This window comes from Hylobates moloch, unplaced genomic scaffold (genome assembly GCF_009828535.3).
Source record: "Hylobates moloch isolate HMO894 unplaced genomic scaffold, HMol_V3 SCAFFOLD_5, whole genome shotgun sequence".
Taxonomy (NCBI): domain Eukaryota; kingdom Metazoa; phylum Chordata; class Mammalia; order Primates; family Hylobatidae; genus Hylobates; species Hylobates moloch.
Window position 1 is genome coordinate 92,842,134 of NW_026652280.1, and position 20,410 is coordinate 92,862,543.

The 20,410-nt window shown below is 41.3% G+C and overlaps 1 protein-coding gene across 15 annotated transcripts in view; it reads right to left on the reverse strand.

Annotated features, from left to right (window-relative positions):
• The window catches only part of PXK (PX domain containing serine/threonine kinase like), a 93,217-nt gene that overhangs the window by 48,854 nt on the left and 23,953 nt on the right, over nucleotides 1–20,410 (reverse strand). For 14 of the 15 annotated variants that reach the window (XR_009213593.1, XR_009213592.1, XM_058439089.1 and 11 more), the window contains exons 2-3: nucleotides 12,991–13,041; nucleotides 9,424–9,471 (exon numbers count right to left, since the gene is read on the reverse strand). Coding sequence is in view for 12 of the 15 variants with exons in the window: in XM_058439089.1 (XP_058295072.1) it covers nucleotides 9,424–9,471; nucleotides 12,991–13,041 (99 nt within the window). In the remaining 3 variants the exon portion in view is untranslated. Of the gene's footprint in view, nucleotides 1–602; nucleotides 1,073–9,423; nucleotides 9,472–12,990; nucleotides 13,042–20,410 lie in introns of those variants that run through there. The other variant, XM_058439092.1, reaches the window with a different exon arrangement.

The window sequence follows — 20,410 nt, forward strand, 5'->3', positions numbered from 1 at the left end:
AAGAAGAAGAAGAAGAAGAAGAAGAAGAAGAAGAAGAAGAAGAAGAAGAGGAAGAAGAAGAGGAAGAAGAAGAGGAAGAAGAAGAGGAAGAGGAAGAGGAAGAGGAAGAGGAAGAGGAAGAGGAAGAAGAAGAAGAAGAAGAAGAAGAAGAAGAAGAAGAAGAAGAAGAAGAAGAAGAAGAAGAAAAATGAAGTCCAAATCCAATTTAAATAAGAAACAAAAATGAGTCCTGTAGGAGTCTGGTGACCCTTGGTTATCAGCCCATATTCAAGAGTGGAGCACCAAAAGTTGACTGGAACCTCTGGGTGAGTGCCCTGGAGTTTATCTACTGTGGGCTTTATTTTATCAGATGACCCTACGCAGCTGTTTTACTGGACAAACCTTTAGTTCTTTCCTCTTAGGCTGGACAGATTCCTCTAAAACAATCTTCTAATACCCTGCCTGAAAAGTCTGAAGCCTGACTGCCAGAATTCTGGGAGTTGAGACGAAGAAGGAAGCTAGGGAGGGAGTGGGGTCCTCATATATATTATGTACATGTTTTCAAATGTGCCTGCCTTTCCCAGCCTAAAGACTGTTTGACTCTCTCCAGAAAATAAACTTACGGTTTTTTCCTAGAGGGAGGAGGGCAGGCATAAGTTGTACGGACATGGGAGATTTGGGGATCTGACTGCTTCTTAAACAGACATGCAACTCCTTGACCTTCACCCCACTCTGGGGGCAGCACCTGGTACTGCCAATGCCGGAACCTTCCAGGGGTTCTGTGATGTAAATTGAGACCCAATGAGATTATCTGCTTCCCATCTCAGAATTCTGCCTTCCTACATTTGCTTAATCAGTTAGCTCTCACCCACTGGATTTTCAGCTTAAAGTGTTTTATTGTGGTTTTTTCTTCTCCTGTTCTGTTTGTCCTTCAGAGTGTGTTTGTGTATATAAACAATCCACTGTTATTCTAGACTGATTTGGGGAGGGAGGAAAAGTAAATACAGGTATTCAATCTACTATCATTTTCCACATTATTTAAAACTTTTAGTCTTTTCTTTTTTTTTTTTTTTTTAGAAAGAGATAGGTCTCACTATGCACTTGAACTCCTGGTTGCAAGTAATCCTCCCACCTCAGCCTGCCTCTCAAGTAGCTGGGACTGTGAGTTTATTTTTTAAACATAAAAAGCAAAGCATGAGATCGGCATTTTAATTTAATGAGCAAAGTCACTTTCAAAGAGTAGTACTATTCTAGACTTGTGCTTATATTAGAGCAGTCCAGTGGCATGTGTATTGATCGAGGGTAAGGTCTAAAGAGAAGGGCATCTTGAATTCAGAAAAGGATGTAATCTAAACCATTAAATTGGGCAAACCTAACTAAGATTGTTCCATTCTGTATTTTTCAAACAATGATGCAGCCAAACGAAGACCTTAAACTTGATACTGGAAAAAATGAAAAGGTTGGCAGATAATTCTAAATTGCCAATTTCTCAAATATAATTATGAAAATAGAGCATACACAGAGTAAATTTTCTATCACAGCATAATTCATTTCCAAATAAGATAAATTTCACATCATTTGCCTCATTTATGCAGTTAGGCTTTATCTAATAGCAGTTTCTTTTTTAGCTGAATAAAATGCATACATATGAAGAAAGTACATCACTTAGCTATTGCACATCCAAGCTAATCACTTTATTTTTTGGTTCACGGACATAATGAATTAAATCAAGGGTAGGCTGGGCACAGTGGCTCATGCCTGTACTCCCAGCACTTTGGGAGACCAAGGCAAGTGGATTACCTGGGGTCAGGAGTTAGATACCAGCCTAACCAACATAGCAAAACCCCATCTCTACTAAAAATACAAAAACTAGTCAGGCATGGTGGTACACGACTGTAATTTCAGCTCAAGAGGTTGAGGCACAAGAATCGCTTGAACCCAGGAGGCAGAGGTTGCAGTGAGCCACGATGGCACCACTGCACTCCAGCCTGGGTAATGGAGTGAGACTCTGTCTCAAAAATAAATAAATAAATAAATAATAAATAAAGGGTAATATATTACCCAAAACACAACTGATGTATCTTTCCTGAAACTACTTTATGAAGTTGCAGAAGATCATCTCATTTATGTGTGTGTATGCTAAATTATCACTTAATGTTGTCTATAGGTTCTTACAAACTGGGACTTTAAGCAAAATGAATAACAAGACTAATTTTTTTTTTTTTTTTGAGATGGAGTCTCGCTCTGTCACCCAGGCTGGAGTCCAGTGGCGCAATCTCGGCTCACTGCAAGCTCCGCCTCCCGGGTTCACGCCATTCTCCTGCCTCAGCCTCTCCGAGTAGCTGGGACTACAGGCGCCCGCCACCACGCCCGGCTAATTTTTTTTTTTTGTATTTTTAGTACAGACGGGGTTTCACCATGGTCTCGATCTCCTTACCTCGTGATCCACCCGCCTCGGCCTCCCAAAGTGCTGGGATTACAAGCGTGAGCCACCGCGCCCGGCCTGCCAACAAGACTAATTTTACCATAGGCTAATTAATTAATTAATTTTATTTATTTATTTTTAGACAGAGTTTCGCTCTTGTCACCCAGGCTGGAGTGCAATGACACAATCTCGGCTCACTGCAACCTCTGCCTCCTGGGTTCAAACAATTCTCCTGCCTCAGCCTCCCAAGTAACTGGGATTATAGGTGCCCGCCACCATGCCTGGCTAATTTTTGTATTTTTAGTAGAGATGGGGTTTCACCATGTTGGCCAGGCTGGTCTCAAACTCCTGATCTCAAATGACTCACCCGCCTCAGCCTCCCAAAGTGCTGGAATTACAGGCGTGAGCCACCACGCCCGGCCAGGCTAATTTATATAAACAAGAATTAACTTCCTACAGCATATTTCTGGTCAAAAAACATCAGCAAACTTCTAAAGACTTAAAACATGTCTAATAATAAACAATGAAATAAATATTACCTATATATAATTTAAGAAAGATTAATAAAAACAAGACAATTATTATTTGGGAGGGTAGCTGTTGTTAACTTGGTGTATTTTTGCACTTAACATTCATTACTTAAAGCAATTATATAGATATTAAAATGTAATTAAATAATCCAGAAGAAATGGAAAATTACTTAAGCAATTATAATGCTTAGCATTGGTGAGATTTTGCCAACTTAACAAGATAATTATTTACGCTATGTTTCCAGTTTAGGGTCTCAGGTGGCCGGAGCCCATCCCATGTCAGGGTGCACTCACACACACCCACACTCACATGGGGACTATGCAGACATGCCGGTTCACCTAACCTGTATGTCTTTGGGACATGGGAAGAAACTGGAGTACCCAGAGAAAATCCACGTAGACATGGACAGAACGTGCAAACTCCATTCACACAGTGGCCTTGGTCATGGATAGATTTATTTTTTTCTCATCAACATTACAACCAAACAATGTTGAACAAAACAGTGTTATCTGAGAACCTGCTGTCTTAGCCCGGGATATGGTTACGCAGGCACAGAAAAAATGTCTGGGAGAACTCACACCAACTGCTTAACAATAACCATTTCTAGGAGTGGGTTGGTTCATTAATTTTTATTTCTCTACTGTGAAATGTTTACAGTGTTCATTTACTACTTTTTTTTCAATTAAAGAAAGAAAATTGCTTTTGTTTATCAAACTGATTGTATATGGATCAAGGATTTTTAAAATACCATTACCCAGTATCGACAGATTTGCCTGCACTACCGCATAGCAGCAGCCCCAGCTGAGTCCACATCACTCAGAAAGGAGTCACATCTGACATAATTGGATTCAAATCCCAATATTCTGGCTCCTTTTCTTTCATTGTGGGGACGTGAGAATGAATTTCATAAAGTATCTGTTTTGAACTTTGTGGCTTCCAAGCTTCAACCAATCCATTTTGTCAAGCTTCATTTCACTTTTTTAAATGTATTGCTCTGCCCAGACATCCCATCAGTTCTTTCAAACTGTCAGGTGAAACAAAGCTCTTTTGCCAACAGCTGCAATTATAATGTCCCTGCTGTGTCAGACAGACCGGAAGTGTTTTTCCTGCCCTAAGTTTAAGATCTCACAAAAAAAAAATTCCTAAAGGTACTCAGACTATGCAACATATGTGTTATTTTAAAACCCCGTCTCTTAAAAAAGATTATTCAAGAGACACTTACTTTCTCTTTCAGCTTTCTCCTAGAATTTCTAAACTGCTTACCAATTACAGAATAGAAAATTTAGAACTCCAATGGCTAATTAGAAGGGAGGGGAAAAAAATACTACACATGGAATAATAAAGTCTCTAAGCCACTGATTTCCTAGACACCTCCACACTGATGACTTCAAGCCAGGATGCCTCATCATCTCACTTTCACTACCTTCCTCTTTAACATGCCCTATGGATTCCCTTCTTGAGTTCCTTATAGAAGGAGGAGAGAACAAGGCAGCCAGCAGAGGAGTCCCCAGAGTTCCATGCACAACTGCAGAGTGAAAATGGAAAGGGGAGCCCAGCCACCGTGGCTCACACCTGTAGTCCCAGCATTTTGGGAGGCCAAGGTGGGTGGATCACCTGAGGTCAGGAGTTCGAGACCAACCTGGCCAACATGATGAAACCCCCATCTCTACTGAAGATACAAAAAAATTAGCCAGGCATGATGGTGGGCGCCTGTAATTCCAGCAACTTGGGAGGCTGAGGCAGGAGAATCGCTTGAACCCGGGAGGTGGAGGTTGCAGTGAGCATGATCTCGGCTCACTGTACTCCAGCCTGGACAACAGAGTGATACTGTCTCAAAACAAAAAAAAAAAAAAGAAAGAAAATGGAATGCAGGGAATGATTCCCAAATTGGGATTTAGAGCCCAAAATTATATGACAAACTATATTACAGTTTCAAGAAAACTAGCTTTTATCTGGAGAGAAAACTTTCTTTTTTTTTTTTTTTTTTTTTTTTTTTGAGACAGAGTCTCGCTCTGTCGCCCAGGCTGGAGTGCAGTGGCGCAATCTCGGCTCACTGCAAGCTCCACCTCCTGGGTTCACGCCATTCTCCTGCATCAGCCTCCCGAGTAGCTAGGACTACAGGCACCGGCCACCACACCCTGCTAATTTTTTGTATTTTTAATAAAGACAGGGTTTCACCATGTTAGCCAGGATGGTCTCGATCTCCTGACCTCGTGATCCACCTGCCTCGGCCTCCCAAAGTGCTGGGCTTACAGGCGTGAGCCACCATGCCTGGCGAAAACCTTTCAACCTCAATCTGTTCATCGCTCCTTACTTCCAACATCAGATCTTAATGATCTGCAAATTGCCTTCAACCATATTCCAGTCAGTATCCTAGCGAGTTCTAAGCTTTCAACAGACCCTCAATTTGTCTCAACCCCCTGCTGTCCCCTGGAGTACAGTAAAGTCTCTCCAAGGTCAACAATGGGCAATAAAATTCTAATTACAAAACATTTGTGCTATAAGAGACCTCAGAAGTCATCTAGTTCAACCCCTTTATTTCAGCAGCGAAAGTGAAACCCAAGAGAAGAAATGATGGACTCGGCCGGGTGCAGTGGCTCACGCCTATAATCCCAGCACTTTGGGAGGCCGAGGTGGGTGGATCACGAGGTCAGGGGATCAAGACCATCCTGGCTAACACGGTGAAATTCCGTCTCTACTTAAAATACAAAAAATTAGCCGGGCATGGTGGTGGGCGCCTTGTAGTCCCAGCTGCTCAGGAGGCCGAGGCAGGAGAATGGCGTGAACCTGGGAGGTGGAGCTTGCAGTGAGCAGAGATGATCACACCACTGCCCTCCAGCCTGGGTGACAGAGCAACTCCATCTCAAAAAAAAAAAAGAAAAAGAAATGATGGACTCAAGGTCAACGCTGGAAGGGGCAGGGCCTGGGTTCCTTCTCAAGTCTAAGGAACAGAGACTGAGTTCTTTCTCTCTCTGCCCAGTTCCCAACATTTCAACAGCCTGCTTCTTTCTCTTCGTTGTATGCTGTCTCCCTACATGGCTGCTAATTTGATGTTGCATTTAAAATAGGGTGGTGATTTTTCTTCATTGTTTCCACAAAATATGCTCACTATAAAAAGTCTGGCAGCCTGGCCAACATAGTGAAACCCCGTCTCTACTAAAAATACAAAAATTAGCCGGGTGTGGTGGCGCGTGCCTGTAATCTCAGCTACTCGGGAGGCTATGGCAGGAGAATCGCTTGAACCCAAGAGGCAGAGATTGCAGTGAGCCAAGATCATGCCACTGCACTCCAGTTTGGGTGACAGGGCGAGACTCTGTCTCAAAAAAAAAAAAAAATGTTTGGAAAATGCAGCTTTTGCCGGGCGCGGTGGCTCACGCCTGTAATCCCAGAACTTTGGGAGGCCCAGGCAGGCAGATCACGAGGTCAGGAGATCGAGACCATCCTGGCTAACACGGTGAAACCCCGTCTCGACTAAAAAAACAAAAAATTAGCTGGGCGTGGTTGCGGGCGCCTGTAGTCCCAGCTACTCGGGAGGCTGAGGCAGGAGAATGAGGTGAACCCGGGAGGTGGAGATTGTAGTGAGCCAAGATCGCACCACTGTACTCCAGCCTGGGCAACAGAGTGAGACTCCGTCTCAAAAAAGAAAAAGCAGCTTTTTTCTGTTTTTCCGCTTACATAGCCTACATGTGCTTGTTTGTGGAGAACTTGGAAAGTACAGAACGTTAAACAAAACAAAACAAAAAAAACAGAAAAAGACATAACCTATAATTCCGCCACCTGGGGCTCACCATTAACATTTTGGCATATTTACTTGCAATACTGTTTTCCAAACATTTCTTGTAATTATATTATATGGCATATATAATTTTGCATTCTGCTTTTTTTCACTTAGACATGTTCCTATTGGACTCAGACAACTCTGCATATGTGTATTATATTTCTCTTTCTTCAGCGGGAACTCATTTATCTGTCAAAAGGGTAATTGGACACTGAAAATCATGGTCACAGTTTTATTCCGAGGTTTGAGTCTTTTTGGTCTGTTTTATGGATATTGTTTTAAATTATTTCACTGCCAAAAAGCTGTATGTGCTTTCTTCTGTTTGTTTGCTTGAATCCAGTAAAACCTCCCACTGAAATGATGTCTGGCCATATTCTGCCCAACACAAGCCAACATCAATATATGGGGATATTTGCATTTGAAATAAGATGCACTTTGAAAGTCCCCATTTTAAAAGGTAAAATTACACGGAAGCAAGAATAAAATTCACTATATTAAAAAGGCCGTAAGTGAAGAGTTGTGGAGAAACCTTATCACCCCAAAGTATGAGTAAATGAGAGATAAAACTCTCCTCCCCACCCTCTATTCTTAGAGGCTAAGTCTAGGCAATTTCAATTTCAAAAATATTTCTCCCACAAATTCTTACTCAGCCTGGCTGAATGACATTGTACAAAGATCACTCCCCCTTTATGCACAAGCAAAGGTTCGCTTGAGCATAAAGGCAGAAACAGTTAGTAGGCCCACTGTTAATTGCCAAATGCTTACACCACTGTGGAAATGTCACATGGGCCACTGCACTGGGGAGAGGCGGGCTTGAGGAGAAAATCCACTGCTGGAATAAACTGCACATTGATGCCTTATCTACAATGTCATCATAGGCCCAGCTCTTGTCTGAGTGCAAAGAAGATGCTATTAAAATCCATAAATAAAACCAATTAAACCCAGTGATGAGAATCTGATCTCTGCCAATATTCTATCTGAAGACTCAAATGGGTCATACTAAAATTAAAACACAAAAAGACAATATGTGTCAAATGCATGACAAGTATGGCAATTACATAATCATCTGCAGATACTCAGGCCCCTTTCTTCAAAAGGAAAACAAGGCATTCATGCTTTCAGCAGCATTATAAATAATGTTAAAGTGTGGGCTCTACAAATACTTATTTCCTTTTTTGTTTGTTTGTTTTTTGAGACAGTCTCGCTCTATTGCCCAGGATGGAGTGCAACGTGGTACAATCTCGGCTCACTGCAACCTCCCCCTCCTGGGTTCAAGCGGTTCTCCTGCCTCAGCCCCCTGAGTAGCTGGGATTACAGGCGCCCATCACCACACCCAGCTAATTTTTCTATTTTTAGTAGAGACGGGGTTTCGCCATGTTGGCCAGGCTGGTCTTGAACTGACCTCAGGAGATCCACCCACCTCAGCCTCCCAAAGTGCTGGGATTACAGGAGTGAGCCACCACAGCTGGCCCAAATGCTTTTTTTCTGAAGTCTGACCAATGAAACGTGGCCTTCTGAAGGAAAAGAAGTATTATGCTTCCTCCTAGTGCACAGTCCTCCTGACCTTTGTGGGCAAGATCAGAGGTCACTCAGAATGAGCGATGATGGCTAGCTCACCAATGACGGGAGCAGTCCTTTCTCTCCTGGCTGTGTCCTTTACCTCATAAGCCATGCACTCTTCCTCAGGTTTAAAGGGTTTTATGTTACCAATCAAACCTGAAGTATGACACACAAGAACGCAACAGTCTTCAGTAATCCAAGGCACTTGAAGGCCCGCCTGCCAAGTGAAGACATGGCTGGTATAGGCAGGACTTCCTAAGGTGCTAAAGCCCCTCTTGGACCCTTTAACCATTACCAACACTGGCTGTGTTTCTAGATGAAGACCTTGCAGCTCATGCTTCTTCCCATTATGGCCCTCACGTTAGGAACATTTAAAACAATGGGATTTCTAACTACATATTTAGGATAAAAAAGTTAAACAGAAAAAGGTTGAGTCTCTCAGTTACTGCTGCATGTTGATCTGCAGAGCTAAATATGTAGCCTAGTTCAATGAAGAGATTCAGAGTCCCAGCTCCACCTAAGTGAGCAACGCTAGCAATCCACGCAATCATTCCTCATCTGTTAAAAGGAGATATTACGTCAGCCTCCTATGACTGTGGTAAGGATACAATGGTACTTGGTTGCAAGGGCAAGGTGACTATTAATTATAAATCACATGTTGATTCCCAAAAGTTTATTTTTGGGAATACTTTACATCATCTGTGTAAAGTATGAATTTATTTTCTTTGACAGGGAAATGTGCTAATTTCTTGTTTTTGATATTGCTATTTCCAACCAGTTTTTTTTGTTTTGTTTTGTTTTGTTTGAGACGGAGTTTCACTCTTATTGCCCAGGCTGGCGTGCAATGGCGTGATCTGGGCTCACCACACCCTCTGCCTCCCAGGTTCAAGTGATTATCCTGCCTCAGCCTCCCAAGTAGCTAGGATTATAGGCATGCACCACCACGCCTGGCTAATTTTGTATTTTTAGTAGAGATGGGGTTTCTCCATGTTGGTCAGGTGGTCTTGAACTCCTGACCTCAGGTGATCCACCCGCCTCAGCCTCTCCAAGTGCTGGGATTATAGGCGTGAGCCACCGTGCCCGGACTCCAGCCAGTTTTTTAGACACCCCAAGTAATCAATGTGTGTAATTAGAATTTCAAAACATTTACCTGTAAGCTGTTGTTAAGCAAATCAAAGTCACTGTATCTTCTAACAATCTGTAAGAGACAAGAAGTAGTGTTTTGATTCAGCAAAGACTATCTCTTTTCATTTCTTTATTTAATATGTATTAGTATTAGTAATATTGGCATTCTAGAGCTCAGGCACTTGTGCTAAGGGTAGTAGGGCTTATACCTGGTGCTTAACTGTTTAACATGACAAGCCTAGAAAACAGACTTAGCAGTGCCAAGCGTCGGCTGGGCCATGGGAAACTGGTTAATACCTGTCAAATTCACAAGATGCCAGGAGATAAGTGAGAATATTTGTTTTTTAGGGCAAACAGCCCTTCAAATGTCTTTCTTATTAACCAGGCACCTAGAAAGATGAATGACTTAAAAAAAAAAAAAAAAGTTGTACTGAGCATGGAATCAAAGCAAGAGGAAATGGACGGTTTTGAGGCCATTTCACCTTTGTCCTGTGTCAAACTTCCCCCAGGTGAGCTCCCACCACCCGGGAGACTGGACTGCATTGCAGGCAGAGCTGCCACACCTCGCCCTGATTCCCCAGGGTTCCCCCTCTTGACAGACAGTCCACCTTCCATTGTCTACACATTCTTTCTCAGTTGTATTGATGCCATTGATTAGGCTATAGTCAAATTCTACTAGTTCTTCAGGCCCTGATCAAGAAAATAATTTTGGTTTGAAATAGTTTGACTTTAACCTTTATTGGTGATTTTCAAATGTTAATGTGCAGGAAAGTATTACCTGGATATCACCTAGAATCCTACTGGGGCTCAGAAAATGATATCCCAGTATGGTACTTTGGCATGCTAAGTACTTTGAACTAAAGGAGATTAGAAGGCCTCAGAAATGGGCTGGGCACAGTGGCTTGTGACTGTAATCCCAGCACTTTGGGAGGCTAAGGCGGGTGGATCACCTGAGGCCAGGAGTTCGAGACCAGCCTGGCCAACATGGAGAAACACATCTCTACTAAAAATACAAAGATTAGCTGGGCATGGTGGTGAGCACCTGTAGTGTCAGCTACTGGGGAGGCAGAGGCACTAGAATCGCTTGAGCCTGGGAGGCAGAGATTGCAGCAAGCAGAGATCACTCTACTGCATTCCACCCTGGGCAACAGAATGAGACTCTGTCTAAAAAAAAAAGAAGAGTTCACAAATGAGTTATTCTTTCTGGTCTTCTGCCCTCCTGTCTCTAGCCCCTCTACCTCTCACAAAGTAAGCCATAAAACCTAGAGGTTGCTCTCTCCCGTCTCCGTTGAGGACACTCATTCTAAAGAGGTCCTGCCCCACACCCAGGAGGAAGGCAGGCTACACGGACAGACCAAGAAGAACAGACAGGGCCAGGCACAATGGCTCATACCTATAATCCCAGCATTTTGGGAGACCAAGGCAGGAGGATCCCTTGAGCTTAGGAGTTAAAGACCAGTCTGGGCAACATAATGAGACCCCTTTTCTACAAAACTAAAAATTAAAAAAAGAAGAACAGACAAGGCCAGGCACGGTGGCTCATGCCTACAATCCCAGCACTTTGGGAGGCTAAGGCAGGAGGATTGCTTGAGCTCAGGAGTTCAAGACCAGCCTGGGCAACATGGCCAAACCCCATCTCTATAAAAAATACAAAAAAATTAGTTGGGCGTAGTGGTACCTGCCTGTAGTTCCAGCTACTCAGGAGGCTGAAGTGGGAGGATCACTTGAGCCCAGGAGGTCGAGGCTGCAGTGAGCTGTGATCATGCCACTGCACTCCAGTCTGGGCAACAGAGCAAAACCCTATCTCAAAAAAAATAAATAAAAATAAAAACATAAAGAAATTGTTTGTTCATTCACATTCTACATGGCTATCCATTCTTCATCAAATCAAGCATAAAAATGGACAGTTTTCCCCAGGTCTTTGGGTCTTCATTTCTGGAAGTTCTTGTGTCACATAAAACTTTGATTGGCCAGGTGTGGTGGCTCACGCCTATAATCCCAAAACTTTGGGAGGCTGAGGCAAGCAGATCATGAGGTTAGGAGATTGAGACCATCCTGGCTAACACGGTGAAACCCCGTCTCTACTAAAAGTACAAAAAAATTAGCTGGGCATGGTGGCGGGCACCTGTAGTCCCAGCTACTCGGGAGGCTGAGGCAGGAGAATGGTGTGAACCCAGGAGGCGGAGCTTGCAGTGAGCTGCTGAGATCATGCCACTGCACTCCAGCCTAGGCGACAGAGTGAGAATACGTCTCAAAAAAAAAAAAAAAAAGCTTTTATTAAATAAATTTGTTACACTTTTCCCTTATTAATCTGTCTTTTGCTATAGGAGTGTTGGCCACAACCTTTACCATGGGTGAAGAAATGTATCACACCTCTCCGCCCCTACAACCCCACCCATTGAAAATCTAATCAGTAGGTCTAGGATGGGGCCCAAGAGTCTACATTTTTGTTGAGTACCCCTGGGTTTCTAATGCATTGGATCTAGAAAACTGCACCAAGGGTTGATCTTTCTGGTAGGACACTGCTGTTGACCCTGTTTGCCAAATATACATCAAAAAGTTAAATATAAGGTCATCCCTGATAAGAGCCAAGAAGCAAAAGATCATAGAGTGGTTAACCACAGAGAACAAGCAAATTCCAACTCTATTCTGCCAATGATCTGTGACCTCAGAAGTTACTTACTTCACAAATGTAAAATGAGGACGATACTACCACATAGGACATTTTTAAAAGGTTAAGTGAATTAATGTGCTTAAACCAGTGAACACTTAATACATGCTCGATAGATGTTAAATATAATAATTATTCAAACAAACAGTAGTTTGAAATTTCAGGCAAAGAAAAGACCAAGTTTGGACAACTGCGTGTAAGAGGCTGCTTAAGGTAGAAGGTTAAGGTTTGAGCTGGGCTGTGAAGGAGCAGGTAAGATTTTTGGGAGAGAAGAAGGGTTGCGGCGAGGTGGAGGTGGTAATTATAATTACTAAAACAGGAAAGAAAGGGCCCCTATGCAGAATTCAGCCACCCTCTGTAAGTCAACTTGGATGGGAAGGACCTCTCCATCTGTCCAGGAATTCTTTTCTCTCTGAGGCCACCACTGAAGAAAGCAGAGCCTGGGGCACCAAGAAGACCCTCCCCTAGAGGCAAGGAGGGAGCTAGCACCAGAAGCTGCCCATGAGTGGACCTGAGATCCATAAAGTGTAGCGGCCCAAACTGTATAATAGCCAAGACTCAATCTCACCTTTCTACCTGGTAGAATGAACTCAAACCATAGCTGCTGGGGAGGAGGTGTGAATTTCTAGAAAGAAAACAAGAAATTTGCATACACTATTTGCTCTGGGTTGAGGTGGGGAACAAATTCCTAGATACACTCCATAGTAATATCAATCATACACAATTTAACCAAACAACTGGGGACAGGAAAGACTCTTATCATACTTGTCTTAAAGCTAAAGATTTATAGCTAAAAGAAACATGATTTATATTTATGCATGTTCTGATTTTTCCAGACTTTTAGATGCCCCAAGTCAGGGTTTTAGTCATGCATTTAAATATTTTTCTAATTGACCAAAAAAAAAAAAAAAAAAAGCTTACCTGCCAGCTGTTTTCCACAGAAATTCCTCTTTGCACTCGAATAATATATTCCTTAAAAAGAGAAGGGAAAAATAGCCTCAGTTATAAAACCCCCAAATCAAGGAATCAAAAATAAGTTTTAAAAAATCAGATAAAATAGACTTCAGAGCAAGGAAAATTACCAGAGACAGAAAGAAAGGGACATTACATAAAAACAAAAGGGTAATCTACCAGGAAGACATAGCAATCCTAAATGTATATGCATCAAACAACAGAGCTGTAAAATATGTGAGGCAAAAAACTGATAAAACTGAAAGAAGTGACAGACAAATCCAAAATTATATTTGAAGACTTCAATACTCCTCTGTTAGGAATTGATAGAACAACTAAACAGAACACCAACTAGGATATAGAAGAACTTAACAATATCATCGGCCAACGGGATTTAATTAGCATTTATAGAGCACTCCATCCAGTAACAGCAGAATACACATTCTTTCCAAGTCATCATGCACACCATAGACCAATACAGATCATATCCTGAGCCATAAATCTCAAAATATTTAAAAGAACGAAAATCATACAAACTAGAAATCAGTAAGATTGGTAACAGGAAAATCTCCACAACAGTTGGAAACTAAACAACATACTTCTAAATAATCCATGTTTTAAAGAAAAAATCTCAACAGAAATTAACAAATATATACATTGAACTGAAAGAAAATACACATATCAAAATCTGTAGGACATGTCAGCTAACATAGCACTGAGAGGGAAATTTAAGCACTAAATGCTTATTATTAGAAAAGAGAAAAACTGTCAAATCAGTAACCTAAACTTCACCTCAAGAACCTAGAAAAAGAAGAGCATAATAAACTCAAAGCAAGCAGAAGAAGGAAAAATAAAGAGCAGAAATCAATAAAATTGAAAACAAAGAAATAGAGAAAAGTCAAGAAATAAAAAGCTGATTATTTGAAAAGACCAATAAAATTGACAAAATAAAGATAAGACATGTATTATTAATATCGAGAATGAATTAGGATACCATTACAGACTGTGTAGATATCAAATGGATAAGGGAATGCTATGAATGATTCTACATATATCAATTTGACAACTTAGATGAAATGGACCACTTCCTCAGGAACACTAAATACCACAACTCACTCAATATGAAATACATAATTTGATCTTTATAATGATTTTTTTTTTTTTTTTTGAGACCGAGTCTCACTCTGTCGCCCAAGCTGGAGTGCAGTGGCACGATCTCAGCCCACTGCCACTTCCGCCTCCTGGGTTCAAGCAATTCTCCTGCTTCAGCCTCCCGAGTAGCTGGGATTACAGGTGCCTGCCGCTGCGCCCGGCTAATTTTTGTGCTTTTAGTGGAGATGGGGTTTCACCATATTGGCCCGGCTGGTCTCGAACTCCTAACCTCAAGTAATCCGCCCACCTCGGCCTCCCAAAGTGCTGGGATTACAGGCGTGAGCCACTGCGCCCAGCCTATAATGATTTATAATTAAATTCATAACTAAAAAACTCCCCCCCAAAATATGCATCAAGGTCCAATGGTTTCACTAGAGAATTCTACTAAGTGTCTTAAGAAGAATCAACACCAATTCTCTACAAACTCTTCTAAAACACAGAAGAGGAAGGAACACTTCCCAATTCACTTGATGAAGTCAGTATTACCCAGATCCCAAAACCAAAGACAGTGCAAAAAAAGAGAACTACAGATCAATACCATTCACAAACATAGGCTCAAAAATCCTTACCAAAATATTAGTAAATTGAATTCAGCAATTTATAAAAAGAATTATATACCATGACCAAGTGGGGCTCATTTTAGGGACTCAAGGCTGGTTCACCATTCAGAAACCAATCGATGTAATCTGCCATATTAACAGGCTAATCAAGAAAAATCACATGATCATATCAAATGATGCAGAAAAAGCATCTGGCAAAACTCAACATCCTTTCATGATAAAAACTTTTAGAAAAATAGGAATAGAGGACACTTTCTTAAGTTGATGAAAAGGTTCTACAAAAAACCTACAGCTGGCATACTTAATGGTGGAAGACTCAATATTTTCCCCTAAGATCAGGAACAAGGCAAGGCAATGTGTTCTCCTACTCAACAAACTACTGGAAGATATAGCCAGTGTAGTAAAAATAGTAAAAGAAATAAATGGCATATAGATCAAAAGGAAGAAATAAAACTGTTCCTATTTTTAGACAACATGATAGTCTATGTAGAAAATCCCAAGGGATCTACAAAAAAACTGGAATTAATAAATTCTTAGGCCAGACTCAGTGACTCATGCCTGTAATCTCAGCACTTTAGCAGGCTGAGGTGGGAGGACTGCTTGAGTCCAGGTGTTTAAGACTAGCCCAGGCAAAACAGCAAGACCTTGTCTCTACAAAAATAAAAAAATTAGCCAGGCATGGTGGCACATGCCTGTAGTCCCAGGAGGGACTCAGGAGGAATGCTTGAGCCCGGAAGGTCATGGCTGCCGTGAGCCATGTTGGCACCCACGCTCCAGCCTTGGCAAAAGAGAGAGACCCTGTCATTAATTAATTAACTGAGTTCAGCAAGGCCACAGAATACAGTATACAAATATCAATTGTGTATCTATATACTAGAAATGAACATATATAGGTATAAATTAGAAATACAATACCATTTACAATTACTCAAAAAAAAAAATACTTGGAGGGAAATCTAAAACATGTATAGTACTTGTATGTCGAAAACTACAAACCACTGATAACGGAAATCAAAGCTCTGAATAAACGAATAGAAATAAAGATTTCAATTATCCCTAAATTGACATACATGTTTAAAACAAATCCCATTAAAAAGGTTTTTTTCCAAATATAGGCAAGATTATTCTAAAATGTAGATGGGGCCAAGTCAGCGGCTCATGACTATATTCCGAGCATTTGGGGAGGCCAAGGCAGGAGGATCGCTTGAGCTCAGGAGTTCAACCAACCTGGGCAACATGGTGAAACTCCATCTCTACAAAATATAAAAAAATTAATTAGCCAGGCATGGTGGTATGCACTTGTAGTCCCAGCTACTCAGGAAGCTGAGGAAGGAGAATTGCTTGAGCCTGGGAGGCTGAAGCTGCAGTGAGCCAAGATCATGCCACTGCACTCCAGCCTGGGCAACAGAGCGAGACCTTGTCTCTAAATAAATAAATAAATAAATAAATAAATAAATAAATAAAGTATGAGCAATCAGTCTACCTGATGTCAAGACTATTACATCAATACGGTAATCAAGACTGTGTAGTGTCGGTGGAGGCATAAACATATACGTCACTGGAAGACAACAGAGAACCCAGAAATAATTCCATATAAGTATGCTTAATTAAATTTTTGATGAAAGTGCAAAGGCAATTCAATAGAGGAATGATAGCCTTTTCAACAAATGGTGCCAGAGCAATTGGACACTCAGCAATGAAATGAACCTCAACCTAAGATTCATGTGTTGTATTACTTTCACGTGTCAGAGCAATTGGACACTCAGCAATGAAATGAACCTCAACCTAAGATTCATGCATTGTATTCACACATTGTACTACCAAAATGAATTATGTACTTAAATGTAAAATGTAAAACTGTAAGACTTTTAGGAAAAAAAATAGGAGAGAAAAATCTGGGATCCAGGTTTAGGCAACGAGTTCTTGACAGCAAAAGTATGATCTATGTAAGGGAAAAATTGGACTTCATCAAAATTAAAAACATTTTTCTATGAAAGAACAAACATTTTTAAAAAATCCAATTAGAAAATGGGCAAATGTTAAGAATACATTTCACTGAAGAGGATATACAGATGGCATACATGAAAATATATTCAACATTACTAGCCCTCAGGGAAATGCAAATTAAGGCCACTATACACCTATCAGAATGGCCTAAATAAAAAACAGTAATAACACCAAATCCTGGCTAGGATACAGAAAAACTGGATCACTCATACATTGCAGATGGGACTATAAAATGGTACAGCTACTCCAGAACAGTTTGGAAGTTTCTTTAAAAACTACATATGCAACTACCATACAACCCAGCAACTGTATTCCTAGACATTTATTCCAAAGAAATGAAAACTTATATTCACATAAGAATTTATACACAAATGTTCATAGCAGCTTTATTAGTAAAAGCCTCAAAGTGGAAACAAGACAGATGTCCTTCAATAGGTGGTTAAATTCTGCTATATCCATACCATGGAATACTACTCAAGCAAAAAAAGAACTATTAATATACACAATAACTTGGATGGATCTCCAGAGAATCATGCTGAGTGGAAAAAAAACAATCTTGAAAGGTTATATACTGTACAATTCTATGTATATAACATTCTTGAAGTGACAAAATTATAGAGATGGAGAACAGATTAATGGTTACCTGGAGTTAAGGCTGGGGTAGTGAGATGGGCGTCAGAGGGAAGCAGTGTGGCTACAGAAGTGCAAAGTGAGGAATGCTCGTAATAATGGAAGTGTTCTCTATCATGACTGTATCACTGTCAATATCCTGGTTATAATATTGTACTATAGGTTTGCAAGATGTTATCACTGGATAAAATTGAGTAAAGGGAATATGGGATCTCTCTGCATTTTTTTGTTTTTGTTTTTGAGACAGTCTTGCTCTGTCGCCCAGGCTGGAGTGCAGTGGTACAATCTCAGCTCACTGCAACCTCCGCCTCCCGCGTTCAAGTGATTCTCCTGCCTCAGCCTCTCAAGTAGCTGGGATTACAGGTGCGCGCCAACACGTCTGGCTAATTTTTGTATTTTTAGTAGAGATGGGGTTTTGCCACCTTGGCCCGGCTGGTCTCTAACTCCTGACCTCAGGTGATCTGCCCACCTCGGCCTCCCAAAGTGCCAGGATTACAGGCGTGAACCACCGTGCCCAGCCAAAATGAGAAGTTTTAATAGCTTCCCCAGGTAGTAATTATTAAGTAGGCATGAAACACAGACCTAGAGCTGTCTCCAGTTTATACACACAGGACATTATGATGAAAGTATAAATTAAATCATAAAGAATGTTATTGTTTCCTCAAATGTTCAGAACTGTTTTATTAACTTTTTTTTTTTTTCAGTCGGGGTCTCACTTTGTTGCCTAGGCTGGAGTACAATGGTGCAATCTCAGCGGTTCAAGTAATTCTCCTGCCTCATCCTCCAAATAGTGGGGACCACAGGTACCAACATCTCGGTAATTTTTTTTTTTTGTTTTTTTTTTGCTTGAGCCACCGCGCCCGGCCATTTTTGTATTTTTTGTAGAGACGGCGTTTCACCATGTTGCCCAGGCTGGTCTCAAACTCCTGGACTCAAGTGATCTGCCCACCCTGGCATTACAGGTGGGATTACAGGTATGAGCCACCGTGCCCGGCCTGGGGCTGGGATTACAGGTATGAGCCACTGCACCCAGCCTGTTTTACTAACTTTGAGTGGTATCATTTAGGCATTACTCACAGTCACTACTCAACAAATCCTTTCTACTAAATTAATTCCACTGATTTAAATAGGTTATTTAGAAAATAAAGCCAAATGAGATGTTAACCTAGTAACTACATTTTAAAATTGATCGTATTACACGATCATTCATTTATATGCTGTTTATTTGGCAAAGGCTGATAAATTCCAAATAAGCAGGAACTTCTGCCTCTCTTGGATTATGTTAAGGATGGTACATTCAACGTTCAGCAATATCTCCTCAATTATTATGTACTTGGCATGGTTTTATATGGGGTTATAAACATTTCAAAACTGACTTGTGTAGTGTGACAAATCTCTCTCTCTTTTTTTTTTTTTTAAAGATAAGGTGTTACTCTGTCATCCAGGCTAGAGTACAATGGCATGCAGCCTCGACCTCCTGGGCTCAAGCAGTCCTCCCACCTCAGCCTCCTGAGTGGCTGGGACTACAGGTGCGCTCCACCATCTCCAGCTAATTTTTAAATTTTTTGTAGAAACGGGGTCTCAGTATGTTGCTCAGGCTGGTCTCGAACTCCTGGCCTCCAGCAATTCTTCTGTCTCAGTCTCCCAAAGTGCTGGGATTACAGGCATGAGCTACCATGCCCAGCCTCAGGCAAATCTCTTAAGCAATATGCTAATGCAATTATTTCTTAATACATAAAGATAAAATGCTAAAAACAACTGCCAGTCTTACATTTGGAGATCAGTCCTTTAGCGTTTTAAATGTTCCTGTCGTCTTAGGTTTGTTTTACTGACACATTTTCCTGGCTTTTACATTCTTATAGAAATGTAAATTGGCATGTATAATTGGGTAACTCTAAACAACTACACATAAACAAGTTTTTTTTTATGTCTAGAGGGAAAAAATGTTAAATCACAAAAATCACTTTGCGCATCCATTGCTTCGTGTATCAGAGGAATAATGTTTTTTTTGTTTTTTTTTTTGAGACAGAGTCTCACTCTGTGGCCAGGCTGGAGTGCGGTGGCGAGATCTCGGCTCACTGCAACCTCTGACTCCCCAGTTCAAGCGATTCTCCCACCTCAGCCTCCCGAGTAGCTGGGATTTACAGGCACGTGCCACCATGCCTGGCTAATTTTTGTATTTTCAGTAGAGAGGGGGTTTCACCATGTTGGTCAGGATGGTCTCGATCTCCTGACCTCGTGATCCGCCCACCTTGGCCTCCCAAAGTGCTGGGATTCCAGGCGTGAGCCACTGCGCCTGGCCATCAGAGGAATAATTTTAATGTTTAAAATTCCAGCTCAATGTTGGGCACTTAGAAGCTACTAAGTAAGAATTGGCTGGTCTCCTTTATATAAACACATATAAACTACATAGCTTTGAGTTTAAAGTTTGGACATGTGTTTTTATGAAGATGTTGTTGCCAATTGTGAGCATGGATTAAGCACCTATCACGTTCCAAACCCGTGCTTTGTTCATGCTGGGGAAATGATTCTCACCGGAAAGTGCATTCTGACGAAAAAGATACTGTGTTCCATTCCTTTCCTGTGTATAGATATAATTTAGACTAAAAAAATAAACTTGGCTATAAAACACACAATAATGTTTGGGGAAAACATTTGGCATATGGGAAGCAGTAGCAACAAGACAATGCCTGCGTCCTGATGTCAGGCTGTGACATCCCAAAATGATATCCTAGTTAATGTTTCTGCCAAGACACTCTATGTTAGGTCAGTGTTCTTAAAAGGGGGGTGATTCTGCTCAGCAGACATCTGGCAATGTCTGCAAACATTTTAGGTTGTCACAGGGGACAGGAGTGCTACCTAATAGGTAGTGGCCAGGAATGCTGCTAAATGTCCTGTAATGCACAGGAGACCCCCAGAACAGAGAACCATCTGACCCCAAATGCCAAAGTACCAAGGTTGAGAAACTGGGGATCAGGTGAGTAGAAGAGGTCACACCAGCCCATAGAGGCTTAGGATACAGGATGGAGTGGGAGTTACTT